This window comes from Apium graveolens, unplaced genomic scaffold (genome assembly GCF_009905375.1).
Source record: "Apium graveolens cultivar Ventura unplaced genomic scaffold, ASM990537v1 ctg9006, whole genome shotgun sequence".
Classification (NCBI taxonomy): Eukaryota; Viridiplantae; Streptophyta; class Magnoliopsida; order Apiales; family Apiaceae; genus Apium; species Apium graveolens.
In genome coordinates, this window is record NW_027421656.1 from 1 (window position 1) to 21,544 (window position 21,544).

At 33.7% G+C, this 21,544-nt stretch overlaps 3 protein-coding genes across 5 annotated transcripts; 2 read left to right on the top strand and 1 right to left on the bottom strand.

Annotated features, from left to right (window-relative positions):
- Positions 1-6,828: 6,828 nt before the first annotated feature.
- LOC141705529 (single myb histone 6-like) lies at positions 6,829-11,122 on the top strand. 3 transcript variants are annotated; one of them, XM_074508445.1, is made up of 6 exons: positions 6,829-6,909; positions 7,048-7,084; positions 7,832-7,993; positions 8,182-8,454; positions 10,237-10,492; positions 10,781-11,122. In XM_074508445.1, exons 3-6 carry the CDS (start codon positions 7,844-7,846, stop codon positions 10,825-10,827), a joined length of 726 nt encoding a protein of 241 aa, XP_074364546.1. In that variant the 5' UTR covers positions 6,829-6,909; positions 7,048-7,084; positions 7,832-7,843; the 3' UTR covers positions 10,828-11,122. The 3 variants fall into 3 exon arrangements, with proteins under 3 accessions (XP_074364546.1, XP_074364544.1, XP_074364545.1); XM_074508443.1 differs by lacking the exon at positions 7,048-7,084 and having other exon boundaries at positions 6,861-6,909; XM_074508444.1 differs by lacking the exon at positions 7,048-7,084 and having other exon boundaries at positions 6,861-6,909; positions 8,191-8,454; positions 10,781-11,116.
- Positions 11,123-11,495: 373 nt separating this feature from the next.
- LOC141705525 (uncharacterized) lies at positions 11,496-12,224 on the top strand. The gene has a single exon (XM_074508440.1). It carries the CDS (start codon positions 11,496-11,498, stop codon positions 12,222-12,224), a length of 729 nt encoding a protein of 242 aa, XP_074364541.1.
- Positions 12,225-16,103: 3,879 nt separating this feature from the next.
- Positions 16,104-17,162, bottom strand: LOC141705526 (uncharacterized). Its single transcript, XM_074508441.1, has one exon. It carries the CDS (start codon positions 17,160-17,162, stop codon positions 16,104-16,106), a length of 1,059 nt encoding a protein of 352 aa, XP_074364542.1.
- Positions 17,163-21,544: the final 4,382 nt, after the last annotated feature.

Here is a 21,544-nt window from a genome sequence, read left to right on the forward strand (position 1 = left end):
TTCTAATCCTGACATGCAAGATGAAGTTCATATTTTTTATTAATTTTTCATATGACTAAAATTGATATATCTTAACATCCGTACGGTTGGATCGTCGAAAAAATCATTTTAGAAATTTATCTTGTAAACCGGAAATCTCATTTATAGAGTACTTTTACAATGGTTTCCTGAAAAACCATTGTGTAAAGATAAAATAAGACAACGCTTTTTTTTATTATAATAACCGTTGTGTGAGCATATCAGCTTTTTTTCAATCTAACGGCTAATATCTAATCTCATTTCAATCAAGGGCTATCATTCAGACACTTCAGCAATCCGAGTAAAATGTTTACAACCAATCATGGGGTGCCACCTCATCAGGTGGTGCCCATTGAAATTATAAAATAACTATTTCAGACAACTGTTTTGTTCCGTTGTATGAAGTTTTCTAAGACAACCCTTGTAAAAACTGTTATGTGAATTACACAACGTAATATCTAAAAGCTTGTATGAGACCAACTAAGACAACACTTTTGTTTTAACATAAAACCGTTGTATAAGAATTCGGCTATTTTTCGATCTAACGGCCAATATCAAATCTCATATCAATGAAGGGCTCTCATTTCGCCACGTCAGCAATCCTTGTGAATGATTTACCACCTATCACGTGCTGCCACCTCAATACGTGGTACCCATTGAAATTCCTCAGACAACGGTTTCATTCCGTTGTTTGATGGTTTAGAGGACAACCTTTCTAAAAAACCGTTGTCTTAATTACACAATGTAATGTCAAAACTGTTGTCTTATATCCCTATACGTTAACATAGTAACAACGGTTTGTAATCGTTATGTTAAAGATCTACAACAACACTATATTTAAAAAACTGTTGTTTGACTCGATGAGAGGATACAACTTGTACAACAGTTTAAAAAAGATGAATATCCGTTGTTTGTTCTGGAGCTCACACAACTGTTTTTTCTGTAAAATCAATTAACCGTTGTATGATTTTTTAGGACGACGGTGTTTTTTTTTAACCGTTGTTTGTCAAGTGTTGTCTGATTGCATTATCAATTGAAATCCGATAATATTCTTGTACCGAAATCATTAACATATCATATGATATTATATATCAGAGTCCGTAAAATATCGTAACACAAAATCATGTATGTATCGCAAATATTTGAAAACAAACACAACACAACAGTTTTAAAAAGGTAGGGTTTGAAAACTCTTATGGAGTCCAAGCTACGTTTCCCGACTTCCTCTAATTCCAGGTTTTCTAATCAACAAATATCATAATGTTAATCAACATTCCTACTCTCATCACCAACTTAAATTCTAGTAATAAGTTCAATAATTCATAATTTTCAATATTCGACCGACTCGAAATAAGTATCAATCCTTGGTCGAAACGGACGGTCAAAGTAGTCTTCTAGAGTTGACTTTACCGAATGTTACTATTACGTGACTCGCACTCTATCATTTTAATAAATTTTATAATAATATTTTAATACGAAACCACCTCGCGGAGCTTCTTGAATTCTTGCAATATTTATCATAAAAGTTTCATTTCGATAAAATGAATTTAATTAGGTGAAAATCATTTTAAAAGTTCGGTCATCTATAATAACTCCCCCCTCAAGAACATCATGTTCTTCAGGCAACAATAATCAACCTTAAAACTAATTAACTAAACATCAAGATAATATCAAATCAATCATCAAAATCATACTTATATCCAAGATCCTTACTTTTCTTGAAATTTAAAACTTAAACAAAGTTTGGATGAAGGTTTATACTTTTCTTGGTAGCTTGGGAGATTCTCTTCTTTATGGTTGAATCTTGGGAGGATTGGTTGTGCTTAAGGATCCTAAATCATGCCATGAAAATCAAGAAAAAAAAAGAGATTTTCGGAGTTACTATTCACCACCAATTTTGAGCAAGGATTTGACTATGCTATACTAATCCAATGGCCATGAAATTTTGAACGTACCTTTTACATGATATGAGGAATCTTTGGTTAAAATTTGGTGATATTTAAATGAGTAGAACATGAGATGAATTTTTCTTTCCATGGTGTTCTTGAAATCAGCATTGTGTTTTGTAGAGAGAAGAGAGAGAGAGAGAGAAAGTTTTGTTGCTTCTTGGAAATGCTTCTCTTGGAAGATTTGTGAGATATGATTTAGTATATATCCTAGTACTACTAAATTCATGAATATCTTGGCTAGCATCCTAGATTTGTAAGCTATTCTACTTAATTTAGACTTTAGGTTTACTATTATAGCCTTTAGGTTATCATTTCCTATCTAGCTAGGTTTCTATTTGGTTACTTGACCATGGTTAGTTTCTTACTCTAGTTAGCTTGTATATTTAGCTTAGTTTGATACGTTTATTTATTCGTTTACTTGTTCGCTCTGTCACTTATTTTTTTCATAATAAATTCTCGTAAACGGTTCACGGTGTAAATTCTTCTTATACGTTCTTTATGTTTTGAAGTATCGTACTTGGATTTTAATTTGTAGGATTTTAAATTTATAATTATATCGTGATTCTCGTAATCCTTGATGGTTCATAGATACGGTTATTTTTCAAAGTTCGTTTTCTTCGAAAACTAATAGCGTTTACATACACTCATTTGGTACGTATAATCACAATATCAACTCGGAATCTTAAATTAAAAACTCGTATATGGTGTGGTCGTAAAAGTTTTTATTAAACCGCAAGGTTACCATTTATAAAGGTCTTTTACCGATGTCAAAAATTTGGGTTCTTACAGTTTGTGTTAGGAGGGAAGGCAAAAAATGGCTAGGGGAGAATCAATTGTGAAAATTTGGTTAAGGCGGGGAAGAAAAGGGGAGGTAACGGACAATTTTTAAAATGAGTTTTAGACATCGCTTTAGGACTAGGCTGATGTAGCCGTATTTCAGAAAAAAATGAGAATAAACAACAGTTACATCTTTACTGATGTCTACAACTCTTTAACATTGTTTAAAAACCAAGTGATGTTAAAACTTCTTTAACATTGGTGGCATTTCAACCGATGTTAAATGGGTGATGTCTATTGCTCTGTTTCTTGTAGTGCTTTCTCAGAATCAGCTTCTCATTCATCTCTGGTAATTTACAACATGGATTATATATTCTGCATCCTGTTAAATCTAGTTCTGCATCTCAATTTTTCACCCAACAAAGCTGCTTGTCTCTCCATATCAACTGAAGCTAAACCGTGGCATTTGAGGCTTGGAACATTTGTCCTTTCAGCAACTTAGAATCATTCAACCTAGTTGTTCTATTAAGAATTGTACAAAAGTAGATTCTTTCTGTCATATTTGTCCTTTAGCTAAACATCATAAGAAGTCTTTTCACATAGTTCAATCAAGACTACTGCCATTTTCCAGCTTATCCATGTTGATATTTGGGGCCCTTATAGGGTTAAAATCACAATGGATGTACTCAGTTTGTTATTATTGTAGACGATTATAGCCGATATAATTGGATTCATTGATCAATATAAATCAGATGTTGTTATGTTCTGACTCAATTCTTAACTCTGTTGAGACTCAATTCCATACTTCCGTTGGTTGTGTTAAAAGTGATAATGCAAAGGAACTCGATGAAGGTGCCATGAACAAGTTGTACCAGGCTAAAGGAATTATACATAAGACTACTTGCAGTTACACACCACAACAAAATGATGTAGTTGACGCAAGCATAAACATCTACTAGACACTGCCCGCTCTCTTGCTTTTCAATCTCGTTTACCTATTGTTATTGGGGAGAGTGTATATTATGTGCTTGTTATTTATTTAACCATATGCCCCTTCATAATATTAACAATGATACACTCTTTCGAAGACTATACAACAAACCTCTTTGTCTTGATAATTTGAGGATTTTTGGCTGCCTCTGTTATGTTTCTAATAACACACCTAATCGTTCTAAATTTGATCCTAAAGCCTACCCTTGTGTTTTCATTGGCTACCCTCCACATATTAAAGGATACAAGATTCTTGATTTTAAAACTAAAAAGATTTTTATTTCTTGAGATCTTAATTTTCATGAGCATCATTTTCCCTAGCACATTATGCCAACACCTTCTGATTCTCAATATAATACAGTTATTTTCTTGCTTAATGTTACTTCCACTAAATTATTTTATTCTTATGATATATCAAATGATACTTTTTCTAACACTAATCCTAGTGATTCTACTCAAATGATGGTAACCATGACCGTTCTTCCACCACATTGTCACCAGATAATTCTGTTTCTGAAAACACTCAATCTGATAATTCATCTGATATTTCTTCTCAAAATGCCACTGTTGTTCCTTAAGGCAATCTACCAGGGTCAGAAAGGCTCCTTCTTATTTGAATTCTTATCAGTGTCATTTGACACATCTTGAAAGTCTCAATGCATCACCTCATTGGTGTAATTTAGTTCTGTATGACGCTTTTCCATCTACACACAAAGCTTTTCTTTCACACACTAGCTTTATTGTTGAACCTAGAAATTATATCGAGGCTTCTACACATCCTTTGTGGCTAGAAGCTATCAATAAGGAATTAAAAGCCTTAGCAGATAATCACAATTGGGCTTTAGTTGATTTTCCCCCGCGGAAGAAAGCGATTGGTAATAAATGGGTTTTTAAGGTCAAGCTCAATTTTGATGGTTCTTTAGAACGATACAAAGCTCTTTTAGTTGCAAAGAGCTTCAATCAAAAGCATGGTATTGATTACGATGAAACATTTTCACCTGTTATAAAGATGACAGCAATCCTGTGTTTGATTGCTCTGGTAACTAGCAAAAAATGGAAACTATTTCAGTTGGATGTTAATAATGCGTTCTTGCACAGTGATTTAAAGGAAGAAGTTTATATGAGGATTCCTGATGGTGTGCCTCATCTACCTAACCAAGTTTGTCGTTTAAAGAAGTCTTTATATGGCCTTAAACAGGCATCCTGAGAATGGTTTTTTAAGCTTTTACGGGAGTTGCTTTTACAAGGTTATACCCAATCCAAAAACGATTACAACTTGTTCACTAAATTCACTGGAGGCCAGATCACTATTGTTGTTGTTTATATCGATGATATTATCGTCACAGGTGATAATTTGGTGGAAATTGATGAGCTTAAATCTCATCTTCATCGGGAATTCAGTATTAAAGACTTAGGCGAGTTTCATTATTTCTTAGGACTTGAAGTTGGATATGTATCTGAGGGTATAGTGTTAACACAACGCAAGTTTGCTACTGAGTTGCTTCAAGGTTGTTCTTTGGATATTACTCGTTCTGCTGTTACTCCCCATCCTCTGCATCAGAAGTATAACATGTCTAATGATGATTTAATTTTTGATCCTGAAATGTATAGGTCACTAGTAAGTAAGCTCAATTATCTTACCAACACTCATCATGACTTATCATATGTTGTTCAAACGTTGAGTCAATTTATGCAACACTCTCGTTCCACTCATTCGGCTGCTCTTACTCATACATTACGTTATGTTGCACAATCTACTGGCCAAGGTATTTTGCTTAAAGTCTCGGATACTTTAACTGTCCAGGCTTTCTCAGATTCCGATTGGGCTTCTTGCCCTAACACTAGACGTTCCATTACAAGTTACGTTATTCTATTTGGAAATTCCCCAGTCTCCTGGAAGTCTAAGAAGTAGGGTACTATATCACGATCATCTTCTGAATCCGAGTATCGTGACATGGCTTTACTTGGTTGGTTCATCTTTAACTGAACTTGGCCTCACTAGTTTAACTCTGATTACTCTTCATTGCGATAATCAATTAGCACTTTACATAGCTAAGAATCCCGTCTTTCACGAGCGTACCAAATATATAGAATTTGATTGTCATTTTACACGTGAAAAGGTGTTACAAGGGCTCCTGCAATTATCATATCTTCCTACTACTCACCAACTTGCCGATGTGCTTACAAAGGTCCTTCCTTCTCCTCATTTTAAAGAGCTACTCAGCAAGTTCGGTATGTCTTCTACATCCTCCAACTTGAGGGGGGATATTGGCTATATTGATCCTGGAAATATTGATTCAGGACCACATCCACGTCAGATATGCGAGCCATATCATTAGCATCATTTCTATTTCTATCATTTCTATTACAGCTGGCACATCCCGCACATATTGTATATAAGTTCAAGAATTAGTTAGGCTCAGAGTTAGTTAGATCAATTACTCTCTTTCTTTTCCTCTGTCTTTTTATAATCTATCTTCATAATAATATGTAAATATCAAATCTTATAGTTACAGTTGAATGGCGTTCTTGAATCTCATCTTTTACCATTGATATTGCTCATATTAAAGTGAAGATAAACTATCAATTTTAATTTTGTTGTTTCATCTTTTTTTATACCATTAAATTCTTTCAATACACATATTTTAAAGATGATATATTATTTAATTTTAAATAAGATCTTTACTATTTTAATTTAATGTCAGTTAGTAAAATTTAATTTCTTGAAAAATATTGAATTATTATTTAATTGATTAAATTATATTTTACTAATCATGTATTTTTTTATGAAAATCTTATTTTTAAATAATACAAGAATTTAATTTCAGTGTACAATATATACTTACATTTAATGTAATATTTGAATCAAAATTGAGCCTTCAATTATATTTAAAATTAAACAGATTTATTATAATACTGAACCAAACATATAATATCATCAATCCCGTACCAACTTAACTCATTTTTCATTCCAAACTCATACGGCCTAGTGAACCAAAAGGATCCCAAAATGTTAAGATATAAGTAACTTATGTACATTATTTTAAAAGATTATTTTAAATATATAAGATATAGACAAGCATCAACCCCCTTCATAGACACACATATGATATATATGACCAGATACATGCATAAGGAACAAATATTCTACAGCTTTCTGCTATCAAAAATACAGGTAAGCCCACAATTCTTCTAAAAAACATCGTGAAAATTCAGTGCCAGTGGCCACCTTTTGTATCAAGAATTTTAGAAAATATTTATTGACAGTGATCTAACATTTTTATTTTTGTATACCTTTTTTTGTTAAATCAAGCTGTTTTCACAGGGAAATTAAAAAGATTCTGTTAAAAGTAAGTGCTAGATGTTATAAATCTTGAATTGTTTGTTTATCTTGTTGTATGATATCAAGCTATGTACCTTGTGTGTTTGTTTATGATATCCTACTGAGTCCTAGAGATTTGGGGCTAAGAGAATTTATGACTAAATTTTGAGGTCAGCCAGAATCGGATTTTAATTAATTAATTTAGTGACTTGGAAGACAGCAGGGAGTTTAGTCACTGCCCTGATTTTGCATCTTCTTATATATCAACTCAAGTCTCACATCAAAGAGTCAAAGCTAAGATTTCTTTTAACATAACTATGTAATTAAGAAAATTATTTAACTGTAGCCATATAACTTCTTTATCAACTAATATTGTAGTTTACCTGTTAGTGTGTTTTGACTAATGTACGTAATCATTGATGATCTTCGGGTTCGTTCTTGACATTGTTAATTTAGCTTAAGTTTCCTGTCAGACCCTATATTTTGCTTCTAGTCTTTATAGTATAAACCTTCTACTAAATAGACAATTACAATAATTGTCTTAATTTTACAATATTCATGTGTGGAATGTTGTTGATCATGATTCATGATAATCAACCATTTGCACACCTTTGTAATTGTGTGTTGGAAAATTGGGCTTAGAGGAATTTCTGTAAACATTTAAAGAGAAAATTAGTGTAGTTCTTGCTAAATTTGTTTCAGTAAATCTTCAGTTATCTTCTTTCCAGATGCGCTGAACAGTACGCATGATTTTAAATGCTTCACTTTTTCACAGATCACATTAGTTATGGGTCCCTGTAAGATTAAGTGGACTGTTGAAGAGGAAGACGATATGAGAGCTGGAATAGCCAAGCATGGTGCCGGTAAATGGCGGGTTATTCTCAAAGACCCCCAGTTCGGAAGTGTCTTGCGTAGGCGCTCAAATGTGGACCTCAAGGTACGATGAACCTTGCACACCTTCTTTCATTGCTGATAAAAAACTTTACTCACAGTTTGAATATGAACAGTAATAACAATCGGGAAGCTAATGCCCATACTATTATAGATACCGTTGGCAAAATAATATATGCAAGCCTTTCTTGGTGTCCTTCCTTTTCTCCGATTTTTTCAAACAAATATTGTTAGGACTTTCAGGACAAGTGGAGAAATATGCAAATCATAACGAATGGCCAGCCTCGAAACAGATGCAAGCCTGTACCAAAGAAAATGGAGGAGACCAGCCGAAGCTGTGGTAAATTTGTGGCTCTTACTAGTGAGGGCTCTGATGAAGATGAAATCGCTGAACCCGAGCCACCATCCTTATTTAAAGAAGCATCACATGAGCGTGTTTTTGAAAAGCTAACAAGGTTTTCGTTGGAAGATACAAGAACTGTTCCATTTGATGGAAAACTCATCGAGGTAATTAATCTTTTTTGGTTAGAAGGGGGAAATAAAGCAGTTTCTATAATTTATTTCTCTGCTGCAATCTGGTCTTTCTGCCTTTATTCTTTAAGCTTGTTCAATTCACATAGAGGGTTAATATAAAGATAAGATATATATACTTTAGAGTATTGGTAAAATCAACAAGCATATTAACTTTTTAAGCCAATATGAAGATAGACTTTTTAAGTCATTTGATGAGTTTTGTTTCTCATTGACTTCATTGTGAAGTTCCAACTTTGAGATGTTATTCCTCTAATCATAAGCTTGATTTACTTGAGAGGGTTACTGAAAAGATCAGATACACATACGATTATTGTTGATTTTCTGATATCGACAAGCATATTAACTTCTTAAGTCAAATATGCTCTCATTGTTTGTTGTTGGCTTTATTGTGAAGTTTCTATTCTTAAGTTGTAAATTATAAAGATTTTAAAGAAAACAAATTTAGGGTTTAGTTTCATCTATATATAATTAGGAAACATATCTATTGATAAACTCGATTTCTGAAGGGACTTGGTCAATGCTTGATGATCATAAGTTGTGTCATATATGTTCATAGTAAGGTATCACTGTCCATTACAGTAAAAGTAAAAATTAATTTGAAAGTACTGCTCATGGGTTTTCAATCAGGTCGTATACATAAAATATTTTGCTACTATAGTTGGTGTTTTATGATGTGTGGCTGTTGTTACTTGATCTTGAATCAGTAGAAAGTAGACACCTTGTTGTGCATTAATGATTCGTATCTTTTGGTGTTACTCTTTTAGAGTTTCCATTATTTCATTGTCTGCTATAATGAAATTGAATTTTCTATTTTTTGTTCTTCATATACCAAGCAAGTATCAACTTTCTATATCTATGTACATTTAGTTTGTGGATATGATAGGTACGGAAGTTATCTGTTTGATCTTCTTTGAGATTCTTTGGTTTTATTTGCTTTATCTTCTTTTCTGGACACTTACTATTGTTCTCATTAATTTCATCGCGATAAGTTTGACGGATACCTGTGACTCCATGCTCCTTATATAAGCTCTTTGTGGTGAGAACTATTGAATTTTCTAGTACAAATTACACTTACTTTTTTGATAAATTCTAATCTGATCAGTAGAGTGTGTCATGTACTAATCTCAATTCTTCACTCATTACCTTTTCTTAGTTTTCCTGTTTTAACCAAAAAGCATGATCTTGAAGAAGTTCAATGTGCAAATGAGTGAAGAGATTAAGTTTTTTGTCTGAGTACTATGATCCCTTGAAGTACAGTGGTATACAAATATGTATGTACATGCATGCTAATGTATTACCGATTTTGTACTACAAAAAAACTGTTTGCTAGTCTGTGGGCTGATTTTTATGAATAACTATGCTGAGCCTACAGCATCATGTAAATTTTAGAGCATCAGTATATACTGCATTAGTCTCAACTTCTATTGATATAAACTCTAAGATTTTATGATTAATCTTAGTTCTAATGGATATCTTCATAGTGCAGATATATGTGTTTGAAGGTCTCGCTAAAGCTTATTGTCGATTTTGATTATCTATTAAATTATGACCAGATAAGTTGCGTATTATAGGTTTAGATCCATTAAACCAAAAATGTTCAAGTGAAGTATGGATTATGTTTTAGGCCCTAGCAAATTATAAATACATATATCACTAACAAGTAGAGCATCACAGGATTTCTTGAGGCTTATCCTTATGAAAAAAGACCGAGTTTTCTAATCAGTAATATTTAATAAGTAAATCTCACATGTGCAGCAAGGAATGGAGTATGATTCAGCATACTCATACAGCCTACGGAGCGAAGTTAATGCAGAGCTGATAAGTATAGGGCTGATGAGCCCTGAGGATATTGTTGCTGCTGTTGTAGAAGCAGTTAAGGAGGCTGAAGCTGCTATGGCAGAGGCTGAAGAGGCGGAAAAGGAAGCTGTAGAGGCTGAAAATACCGCAGAACAATTAAAAGCTTACAGTGAAAAATTAGAAAAGGAAATAAGGGAAAAGAAGGCTAGGCCTGGTAATATATCATTCATTCTAATGCTTTCTGCGGTCCAATTTTACTTTTTGTTCTAAATATCTCCCTTTCAAAAATTTAAGTCGTTTTCGATCAAATATGATTATATTAACTTCTTCAGATCCACCCTTACTCTCTCTCTCTCTCTAAATAAGTTTTTTTTCTGCTAAAACTGTTTTTGAGTTTTTAAAATTATATAACAAGTTACTGCAGAAGTGATAGGAACATTCTATTACAAGCTTCAGAATATTGATTCTATGTTTCAACTTATTGTTTATTGAACAAACGCAGGTTATGCAGTACCTAAAAGAGGAAAAAAAGGTCGCAGCAAGCGCTGAACTTCTGGTTGCTGCTGGCTTTTGCAAATCATCACTATTAAATATAGGTGGTTCTGTAATGTTGGATTAATATATCAATTACTGGGCTTGTTTTTCTTACTTTAGAATTTGATGATAATGCAAATATAATGCATTGCAGGTGTAGAAATGAGAACTAGAAGATATTATTTTCTGTAATCCATCTGAATCTGTTTTACAAACTTAACAAACTTATGAAGAAGAAGAATAGAGTCTTATACACACTGCTACCACTTTTCATTACTACCACTTTTGTCACTTTCTCAATGACTATATATATATACTGCAAATTGTGTCCACAGAAACTGTAACAGAATGCTGAGCTGGGCATTAGCTGGCAGAGATGAAGTCAGAGATTGTTGAGAATGATTCAAAATTATTTGAATTGTTTTCTTGAATATTTGTTGATTAGTTTGTTAGGTGTTTTTCAAATAATTAGTAGATAAGATAAATTCTAGTTTTTAGGAGTTTTAGTTTTTTTTAGTGTATAAAAACACACGTTGGTTATCAGAAATTAGATAGAAGTATGTATCTCATTTTATTCACTACTTCTCTATATTTTTCTCTCTTTCTTTTATTAGTCTAAACACCACACCAACAGTGGTATCATGAGCCTTATTGATCTTAAGGGTCTGTGATATAACATAGCCATGTCTTCAAATCAAACACCAAATCTTTCTCCTCCATTTTTTAGTGGTGAAAATTATCAAGTATGGGATGTTAAAATGAAAACTCATTTGAAAGATTTGGGTTTATGGACATGGGTGAAAAGTGAGAGGGAGATACAACCTCTTACAGACAATCCTATTCTAAATCAAATCAAGTTTCACGAAAATGAGTCAAGTAAGGGTCTAAGGGCTTTATCAATTATTCATACGGCCGTGTTAGAATCGATTTTCACAAGAATTATAGCTTGTGAAACAGGAAAAGAGGCTTGGGACAAACTAAAAGAATTGTATGAGGGCAACGCAAGAATAAAGAGGATGCAAGTTTTAAATCTCAAAAGGGATTTTGAGACTTTAGCCATGAAAGAAAAAGACACTATACAAGATTATTATAAAAATTTGATGGGTGTTGTTAACAAAATGCGGCTGATTAGAGAAGATGTGCCTGATAGCAAAATTGTAGAGAAGATGTTTGTGAGTTTGCCTGAAAGGTTTGAGTCAAATCTTTCATCTCTTGAAGATTCAAAAGTTATAAGTGAACTATCATTATCCGAGCTAATTAATTCTCTGCAAGCTCAAGAACAAAGAAGAGCGATGAGAAACAAGGAAACTGAAAATGCGGTGGAAGGAGCTTTTTTGGCAAAAACTCAAAAGCAAAAAATAAAATTTACTCAATGTGGTCATTGTAAGAAGAATGGACATGAAGAAAAATAATATTGGAACAAGGAAAGACCTAAATGCTTTAAATGCAAGAGGTTTGGACATGTGCAGAAGTATTGTAGAGTCAAGACGGAAGAAAGTGTCAATAAGACACAAGTATTTGATGAAGAACTATTTTGATATTGGAGAGAAGTGCTCCAATGTGTACGTTGGTGAGAAGTACATCAACATGAAACTGTGGAGAGAAGGGCTCCCAAATGAAACTGTGGAGAGAAGGGCTCCCAAATGAAACTGTGGAGAGAAGGGCTCCAACAACAATGGTGATGGTGGGAAGTACAGCATCATCGAATTAATTTTTAGAATTTTGAATTATGAGGGAGTGTTGAGAATAATTCAAAATTATTTGAATTGTTTTCTTGAATATTTGTTGATTAGTTTGTTAGGTGTTTTTCAAATAATTAGTAGATAAGATAATAACTAGTTTTTAGGAGTTTTAGTTTTTTTTAGTGTATAAAATCACACGTTGGTTATCAGAAATTAGATAGAAGTATGTATCTCATTTCATTCACTACTTCTCTATATTTTTCTCTCTTTCTTTTATTAGTCTAAACACCAACAGAGATGAGGTGGCTAGAGTAATGGCTGAACGTATAGGACCAACACCCCCCCTCAAGTTAGGTATTGTAGGAGACTGAGGATCATGAAATCCTAACTTGGAAAGAAGCTCTTTGAAATATAGAGAAGGCAAAATCTTAGTAAACACATCAGCAAGTTGACAATGAGTAGGTAAATACGTGAGTTGAATTAAGCCCTTCATAACTTTGTCCCTTGTAAAATGACAGTCAATCTCAAAATGCTTCGTACGTTCATGAAATACAGGATTTTTAGCTATATGTAGTGCGGACTGATTGTCAAAGTGAAGAGTAACCGGCGTAAGACCTGAAACACCCAATTCCACCAATAAACGAATAAGCCAAGTGACCTCAGAAGAAGCAGTTGTCGTTGCCCTGTATTCATCCTCGGAAGAGGACTTAGAAATGGTACTTTGTTTCTTCGATTTCCAAGAAACTGGTGAATTTCCTAATAGAAGAACATATCCTGTAATAGATTTCCTTGAATTAGAACAAGCAGCTCAATCAAAATCAGTAAAAGCCTGAAGCTTTATGTCAGTATTTGCTTTAAGCAGAATACCCTGACCAACAGTATGTGCCACATATCGAAGAGTGTGTGTTAAAGCAGCAAAATGAGTAGTACAAGGACTGTGCATAAACTGACTAAGAGACTGCACAGTATAGGCTAAATCAGGATGAGTAGTTGTTAAGAAATTTAATTTTCCATCTAGAGACCTATAGTCATCAGAATTTGACAAAGAATCACCTTCACCAGCTGAAAGTTTCATATTTAAAGGCAATGGAGTCGTAGCCTTCTTGGTAAGATCAAGAGCACTATTGTCAAGTAGCTCATGAGTAAACTTCTTTTGACTCAAAAATATACCAGTAGAGAGATAGCTGACCTCTATGCAAAGAAAGTAATTTAATCTGCCAAGGTCTTTAATACCAAAAGTCTGATGCAAAAAAACTTTAAGTTCAGAAATAGCTTCATGATCAGTACCTGTCAAGATAACATCATCTATATATACTGCCGCAATGCAGATTAAACCAGCAGTGCTTCTGATATAGAGACTATAATCATTTTTTGACTGAACAAAACCTTGAAGAATAAGGGTATGAGTCAATTTGGAATGCCACTCTCTAGAAGCCTGCTTAAGCCCATAAATTAATTTTCTGAGTCTGCAAACCTTTACTAAAAGGATTAGGAACACCATCTGGCACTTTCATATACACTTCCTCGGATAGATCACCATGTAAAAATGCATTGTTCACATCGAGTTGATGAACAAACCAATCAGAAGAAGCAGCAACAGCTAGAATATACCTAATAGTAGCCATTTAAACCACAGGAGAGAAAGTCTAATCAATACCATATTTTTGGTTAAAACCCTTGGCTACTAAACGGGCCTTGCATCTGCTTTAAGTTTAACTTTATATACCCATTTAGAACCAATTGCCTTTTTTCCTTTAGGTAAATCAGTCAATTTCCAAGTATTGTTAGCAGATAAAGCTACTAATTCTTTGTTCATTGCTTCAATCCAAAGAGGATGTTGTGAAGCTTCTGAATAAGAGGAAGGTTCAATTATATCACATATCTTAGAGATAATACATTTCTTCTCACAAGGAAGGTCAGAAAACTGTACTAGATTACACCAGTGATTAGACAGCAAAACTGTATTGCAGTAAAAATCTTTTAAGTATCCAGGAGGCTTATGATATCTGGTTGATTGTCTTAAAGAAGGCAGATGAGTATCCAGAACAGAAGTATTGATATTATGCACTAAAGAAGGGTCAGTCGAAGAAATACTATTAGTATCATGAGTATTTGAAGAATTAGGAGTATTTGAGAGATCAATGTAAGAATTCAAAGTTGGACTGTTAGTATCAACTGAACTAGCGTTTCCATCAGAACAAGGAAACATTTACTCATGATTAATGATAGATGAAAAAGGAGTGACAGAAGAAAGATAAATGACTGTTGGATAAGATGAAGCGGAAGTTTCATTTTGAAATAAGAAGGGAAAATGTTTTTTAAAGAATGTGACATCTCTGGAAGTAGTCACTTTGTTTGTAGCAATGCCTAAAACCTTTTATCCTTTAATATGTATTAGGAATATCCTAAAAATATCCCAGGAATAGCTCGAGGATGAAATTTGGTTCTGTGGACAGTTAGAGTGTTAACAAAACATAAGCAACCAAATGTTCTAAGATGGTCTAATTCTGGAGGTTGATTAAAAAGTTTGAAATAAGGAAAGTGATTATTGATACTAGCTAATGGCATTTGATTAATCAAATAGGTTGCACAAAGAATACACTCATCCCAATATCGAAGAGGTACTTTAGACTGGTAAGATAAAGCTCGAGCAGTTTCAAGCAAGTGTTTGTGCTTTCTTTCTACTACCCCATTCTGTTGGGGTGTGTATGCACAACTTTGTTGATGAAGAATACCTTGCTTTTGACAGAAAACTTGCAAATCACCTTCACAAAACTCCTTTGCATTGTCAGATCTTATACTTTGAATCTTAGTTTTGAACTGAGTTTCAACATAGGCAGCAAATTTCAACAAAACAAAAATAACCTCAGATTTAGGTTTTAACAAATGAACACAAGTAAATCGGTTGTAAGCATCAACCACAGTTAAAAACTGATTACAACCATTTGGAGTTTTTGTTTGATATGGTCCCCAGATATCTAAATGGATCAATTCAAATACACCTTTTGTTTTGATACAACTACAAGAAAAAGACTTTCTAGTCTGTCTTGCTGCAGGACAAACTTGACAGATGAATTGATTGGCACAATTTTTGGTATCACATTGTGGATTTACTAGCTTGAGATGAGAAAATGGTTTATGCCACATCCTTAGATGCCATAACTGGGCTTCTTCAACTATTGTGCAACATATTTGTGACTCGGTTTCTTCAGGTTCAGTATGATATAATCCATTGTGAAGACTACCAAGAAGCATTTGATTCCTCTGTGAAAGGCCCTGAACATAACACTTGTCATGAATGAAAACTACTTGACAACTCAAATCCTTACATAACCTCTTAACCGAAATCAGATTGAAATAAAACTCAGGAACATAAAGTACATTATATAAAATGATGTCATTATTTAGAGATATTTTTCTTATATGAGTTATCTGAACTTTTCTCCCATCTGGAACAGTAATAAACTTATTGCTACCAGTAACTGATTTGTAATCTTTAAATAGATCAATATTAGAGCAAATATGATATGTTGCCCCACTGTCTATAATCCAATCTTTATCATATTTAGACATAAGACATATATTTCCTGCTAGAAGAGCATGAGTGTTCTAAGAGTCCTCATTTTGCTTGACAGAAGAAAAACCAGATTGCTGACGTTTGTTTAACATTTCCAGAAATTGATTGTACTGAGCAGCAGAAAAAGTGGTGGAGGATGAGCCTTCTTCTTTAATCAAATCAGCTTGAATTGTAGCAGCAACCTTCTTATCCCTGTTAGATTTGAACCCTGGTGGAATCTTGCAATGAGTGCGGAAATATTGAGGTTTTCTCCCAGGAGCACCTGCCTGAACTCCTTTTGTAGTTTTGTTAGGTACAAACTGATTCTTGTTAAACATACTTTGTGGCTTAAAATTCTTGAAATTTTTCTTCTTTGAAAAACAGGCTAAAGATTCAGTTTGACTTGTCACAGATGATAACTCCTTGTGTATTTCTTCTTGAGCAAAGAGCCTATAAGCATTAGCGATGTTAGGCATAGGATATTGCATCAATATATTCCCTCTCACAGATGCAAATTCTTCATTTAGTTTCATTATAAATTGAATCATTCTTTGATCTTGCTGCATCTGATAAACCCTATGTTCCAGATTACATGTGCATTTCAAACAGGTACAAGTAGGAAACGGATTTGCATCATTGACTGCATCCCAAATCATTTTAATTTTAGTGAAGAATTCAGATATATTATTAGAACCTTGACTCAATTCAGCTAACTGCTGCTCCAGTGAATACACTTGTGTCATGGATGTATAGCCAAACCTTTCCTCTAGTTCAATCCAAATTTCACGCGCACTTTTGAGAAACAGAACACTTTTAGCTATCACATCATCCATATTGAACAACAACCAAGCACACACTAGATCATTACACCTTTCCCAGGCTTTATACTCAACTGTAGTTGGTTCAGGCTTGCTTATAATACCATCAACAAAATCGATTTTAATCTTAGCTAATAGACTTAGCATCATCGAACATTTCCAGTTATTGAATCCAGTATCATTGAATTTGACGGATACTAACTGAGTAGTATTAGAATCAGAAGGATGAATGAAATAAACACGGGTAGGATCCTTATTAGGTGGTAAACACGGTCTAGATCTAGTTTCAGACATAGTGAATCGAGTAATGAATTGATTTATTTTTGAAGATTGGTGAATTAACAACAAATCATTGCTTAGATTGAAGAGAATCAGAATATACTGGTCTAATCACAAAATTAACAATAAATCGTTGCTTAAATTGAAGAGAATCAAAATATACTGATCTAATCACAATTTTGATGAAGAAAATTAATGAATTAACGATAGATCGTTCCCAAATTCTATAAACAACTAATATGCACACACAAAACATTTATACATCTCAACCAATATCAACAAAACACTAATCGTTACTAATCGCAAAGCTTGAAATCAGAAATTATTATGAACAATGAAATTGCTAGGAAATATCGATGACGACGAATCGAATAAATCGACGATCTATATAATGAAGAATTGAAGACAAGAACAAGATCACCTGAAAAGAACACCGATTAACTGTTGATTTTGATTGAAATCATGCTCTGATACCATGATGATAATGCAAATATAATGCATTGAAGGTGTAGAAATGAGAACTAGAAGATATTATTTTCTATAATCCATCTGAATCTGTTTTACAAACTTAACAAACTTATGAAGAAGAAGAATAGAGTCTTATACACACTACTACCACTTTTGTCACTTTTTCAATGACTATATATACTGCAAATTGTGTCCACAGAATTTATAACAGAATGTTGAGCTGTAGTTAGCTGAGCTGGGCATTAGCTGGCAGAGATGAGGTCAGAGATGAGGTGGCTAGAGTAATGGTTGAACGTATAGGACCAACAGAATTTGCATACATGGATATGCCGAAGGAAATGAAAGACTTAGGTTTTACAGAATTATTTCTACAGTGACTGAGTTTATATTATCGGTTTCGCTAAACTGTGAACACTTGGAAATAATTCTACCAGTATGTTGTTATTTCAAATTAATGTGAAAAATGAAAATTGTATTGAATGAATAAAATGTACAGATTGTTTTGAGTTATATACAAGTTTACAAGAACAAACTTTTAGGCGGGAAGTAACTAACTCTCAACTAGATTAAATGTCTAATCTACCCTTAACTAATTTCTAACTTAACCACTATCTATCTTATGCAGTCTAATACCCTCCTTCAAATTGGTAGGTCTGAACATGTTTCGAACTCCCAATTTGCTCAATAAATACGTTAGTCTTGCAGCTATCAAAGGTTTAGTAAGTAGATCAGCTGGTTGCTGTTTGGTAGACAAGTACACAGGTTACACCAGCCCTTCCTTGACTTTATCTCTGATGAAATGGCATTCCAGCTCGATATGCTTTGTCCTCTTATGAAGAACTAGATTTTCAGCTATGTGAATTGCAGATGTATAATCACAATACAAAGGAACTGGTGTAGGAATCTTGAAATATATTTCTTTGAATAGATTGTACAACCAAGTGACTTCACATAGTATAGTTTCCAAAGCTCTGTATTCCGCCTCTGCAGAAGATCTTGCTATTGTATTCTGCTTTTTGCATTTCCATGAAATAAGTGAATCTCCTAACATGACACAATATCCAGACAATGATCTTCTAGTCATAGGACATGTAGCCCAATCAGCATCACAAAAAGCTTTCAATTTTAATGGACTTTTAGCTGATAAAAACATACCTTGGCCAGGATTACCCTTTATGTACCTTACTAATTTCAGTGCAGCCTTCCAATGAACATCTGTTGGTGCAGCCATAAACTGACTCAATATATGCACTGGATAAGAAATGTATGGTCTGGTAATTGTCAAATAAATCAACTGCCTAACCAATCTTCTGTATTGCATAGCATCAGGAAAAGATGTTCCAGAATCATACTGGAGATTATGTTGAGCTTCCATGGTTATAGCACTTGGATTTGCAGCTAACAGACCTGTATTCTCCAGCAAATTCATTGCATACTTCCTTTGATGTATATATATGCCTTCTGAAGACCTTGTTATTTCAAGTCCAAGAAAATAGTTCAAGTGTCCTAAATCTTTCAGTTTGAACTTAGAAGCAAGAAACTCTTTTATCTTTCCAATTTGCTTGACATAAGAACCAGCCAGTATTATGTCATCAGCATAAACCAACAATACTGTAACTGAAGTAACTGAATGTAGATAAAATATAGAAGCATCTCCCCTTGATTGTGTAAAGCCAAATTGGATAACAGCATCAGAAAGCTTATCAAACCACTGACAGGATTAGTGCCAACAAAAGAAGCAGGAATAGGCACACCTGGAGGCAATCTCATGTACACTTCTTCATGAAGATCTCCATTTAAAAAAGCATTGGTAATGTCCAACTGATTAATATGCCAGTTTTGAATAGCAGCAATGGATAGTACCATTCTGACAGTGGCCATTTTAGCTACTGGTGGAAAGGTTTGAAAATAATCCACTCCTGCAGTCTGTGTAAAACCTTGAGCCACCAATCTGGCTTTATATCTTTCCAAAGTACCATCAGATTTATACTTGACTTTATAAATCCATTTACAACCCATTGCCTTCTTGCCGGGAGGAAGAGAAGTAATTTGCCAAGTATTATTGGCTTCCAAAGCACTCAGTTCTAATTGCATTGCTTTACACCGGTTAGAATCTTTTATAGCTTGAGAATAAAATAAGGGTTCAGGGATGACAGTGGAATTTGCTACAAAAGCCTGATAAGTTGGTGTAAAACCTTGCACGGAATCAACAATATGAAGTGGATATGTAACAGTTATGGCACAAGTCTTATTAAGAATTGTTGGAAGACCTGTATAATCTGAGAACTTAACTGGTAATTGTTTTACTCTAATAGGTCTAGAACTTTTCTCAGGTATAGGTAATACTGTAGCAGAACCACTATCAGAAGAAGATATATGATCAGTGTTATCAGAATCATGAGAATTATCAAGATGAGAATTAACAGAAGGTGAAGTATCATGAGAATGATGTGAATCATATGAAATAGAAGGAAAATGATGATGTTCCAGCTCAGTGTGTGCAGAAGATGGAGTATTTGACAATTCTAAATCATCAATAAAAGAAGAATCTGAAGGAAACATGGTTGAAGTAATGGAAACAGATGTAGTATAGGGAAAAACATTCTCATAAAAGACAACATCTGTAGACACAAACTTATGACATGTTTCAATATTAATGAGTTTGTAGCCTTTTTGATGTTGAGGATATCCAATGAACACATATTTAGTTGCTCTTGGAGCAAACTTATCTGCTCTCTTAGACAAGGTAGAAGCATATGCAAGACAACCAAATACTCTCATATGATCATAGAGAGGTGGTTTATGAAAAAGTATTTCATAAGGAGATAAGTTGTTTAAGATTTTAGATGGAGTTTTGTTTATGATATAAGTGGTAGTGAGTAAACAATCTCCCCAAAGATGAATTGGAACTTTTGAATTGAATTTGAGAGCTCTTGCAACAGAAGAAGATGTCTGTGTTTTCTTTCAGCCCTTCCATTTTGTTGAAGAGTCTCAACACAAGAACTTTGATGATCAATTCCATAAGACTGAAACAATTTTGTAAGATCTTTATTAAAAAAATTTGAGCCATTATCAGATCTCACAATTTTAACTAAGGCTTTGAAATGATTCTTAATGTGAATCAGAAAATTAGAAAAAATTAAGAATACTTGAGATTTATTTGATATCAAGAAGGTCCAGGTACATCTACTACAGTCATCCACTATAGTAAGAAAAGAATTACAAGTAAAATATGTCTTATACTTGTAAGGCCCCCACAAATCACAATGTAACAAATGAAAAGGTTCAGTAGAATGACTAGTACTAGCTGGAAAAGAAGACCTGATTTGTTTAGCAAAATGACAAACATCACAAGGAATAAAACTACAGAACTCAACTTGAGTAGCAATAGCACTAATCTTCTGCATTACAGGAAAAGGTATGTGACCTAATCTAGAATGCCAAAGTTTTGAATTGTCTGAATGAGCAGCATTACAGTGAGCTGAAACTTGAGGAAACAGAGAAGTGAATTGTGATGAAGTTGGTAGAAGTAACTTGTACAGTGAACCTTGGAGTTTACCAATCCCCAATGTTTTCTTCATTATACAGTCCTGAATAACACACAGATGAGATAAAAATTGAAGTGTGCAAGGCACAGATAAAGTCAGTTTACTGACAGAAATCAAGTTGAATTGGAAACTAGGTACCAAAAGAACATCATAAAGAGTAAGTTCAGATGTTAACACTATAGTTCCTTTAAGTTTAACCTTTGTAAACTCTCCATTAGGTAAGTGTGTATGTGTCTGTCTCTGTAAAGCTAAGAAGCAACAAGAACAATATGAAGAGGTTATGAAAGTTACTCAGTTTTGATTGGATTAAATGAAGTTTACACTAATATTCGTGGTCAATCCTTATGATGAATCCTATCCCTCCACTAACAACTGTTTTGT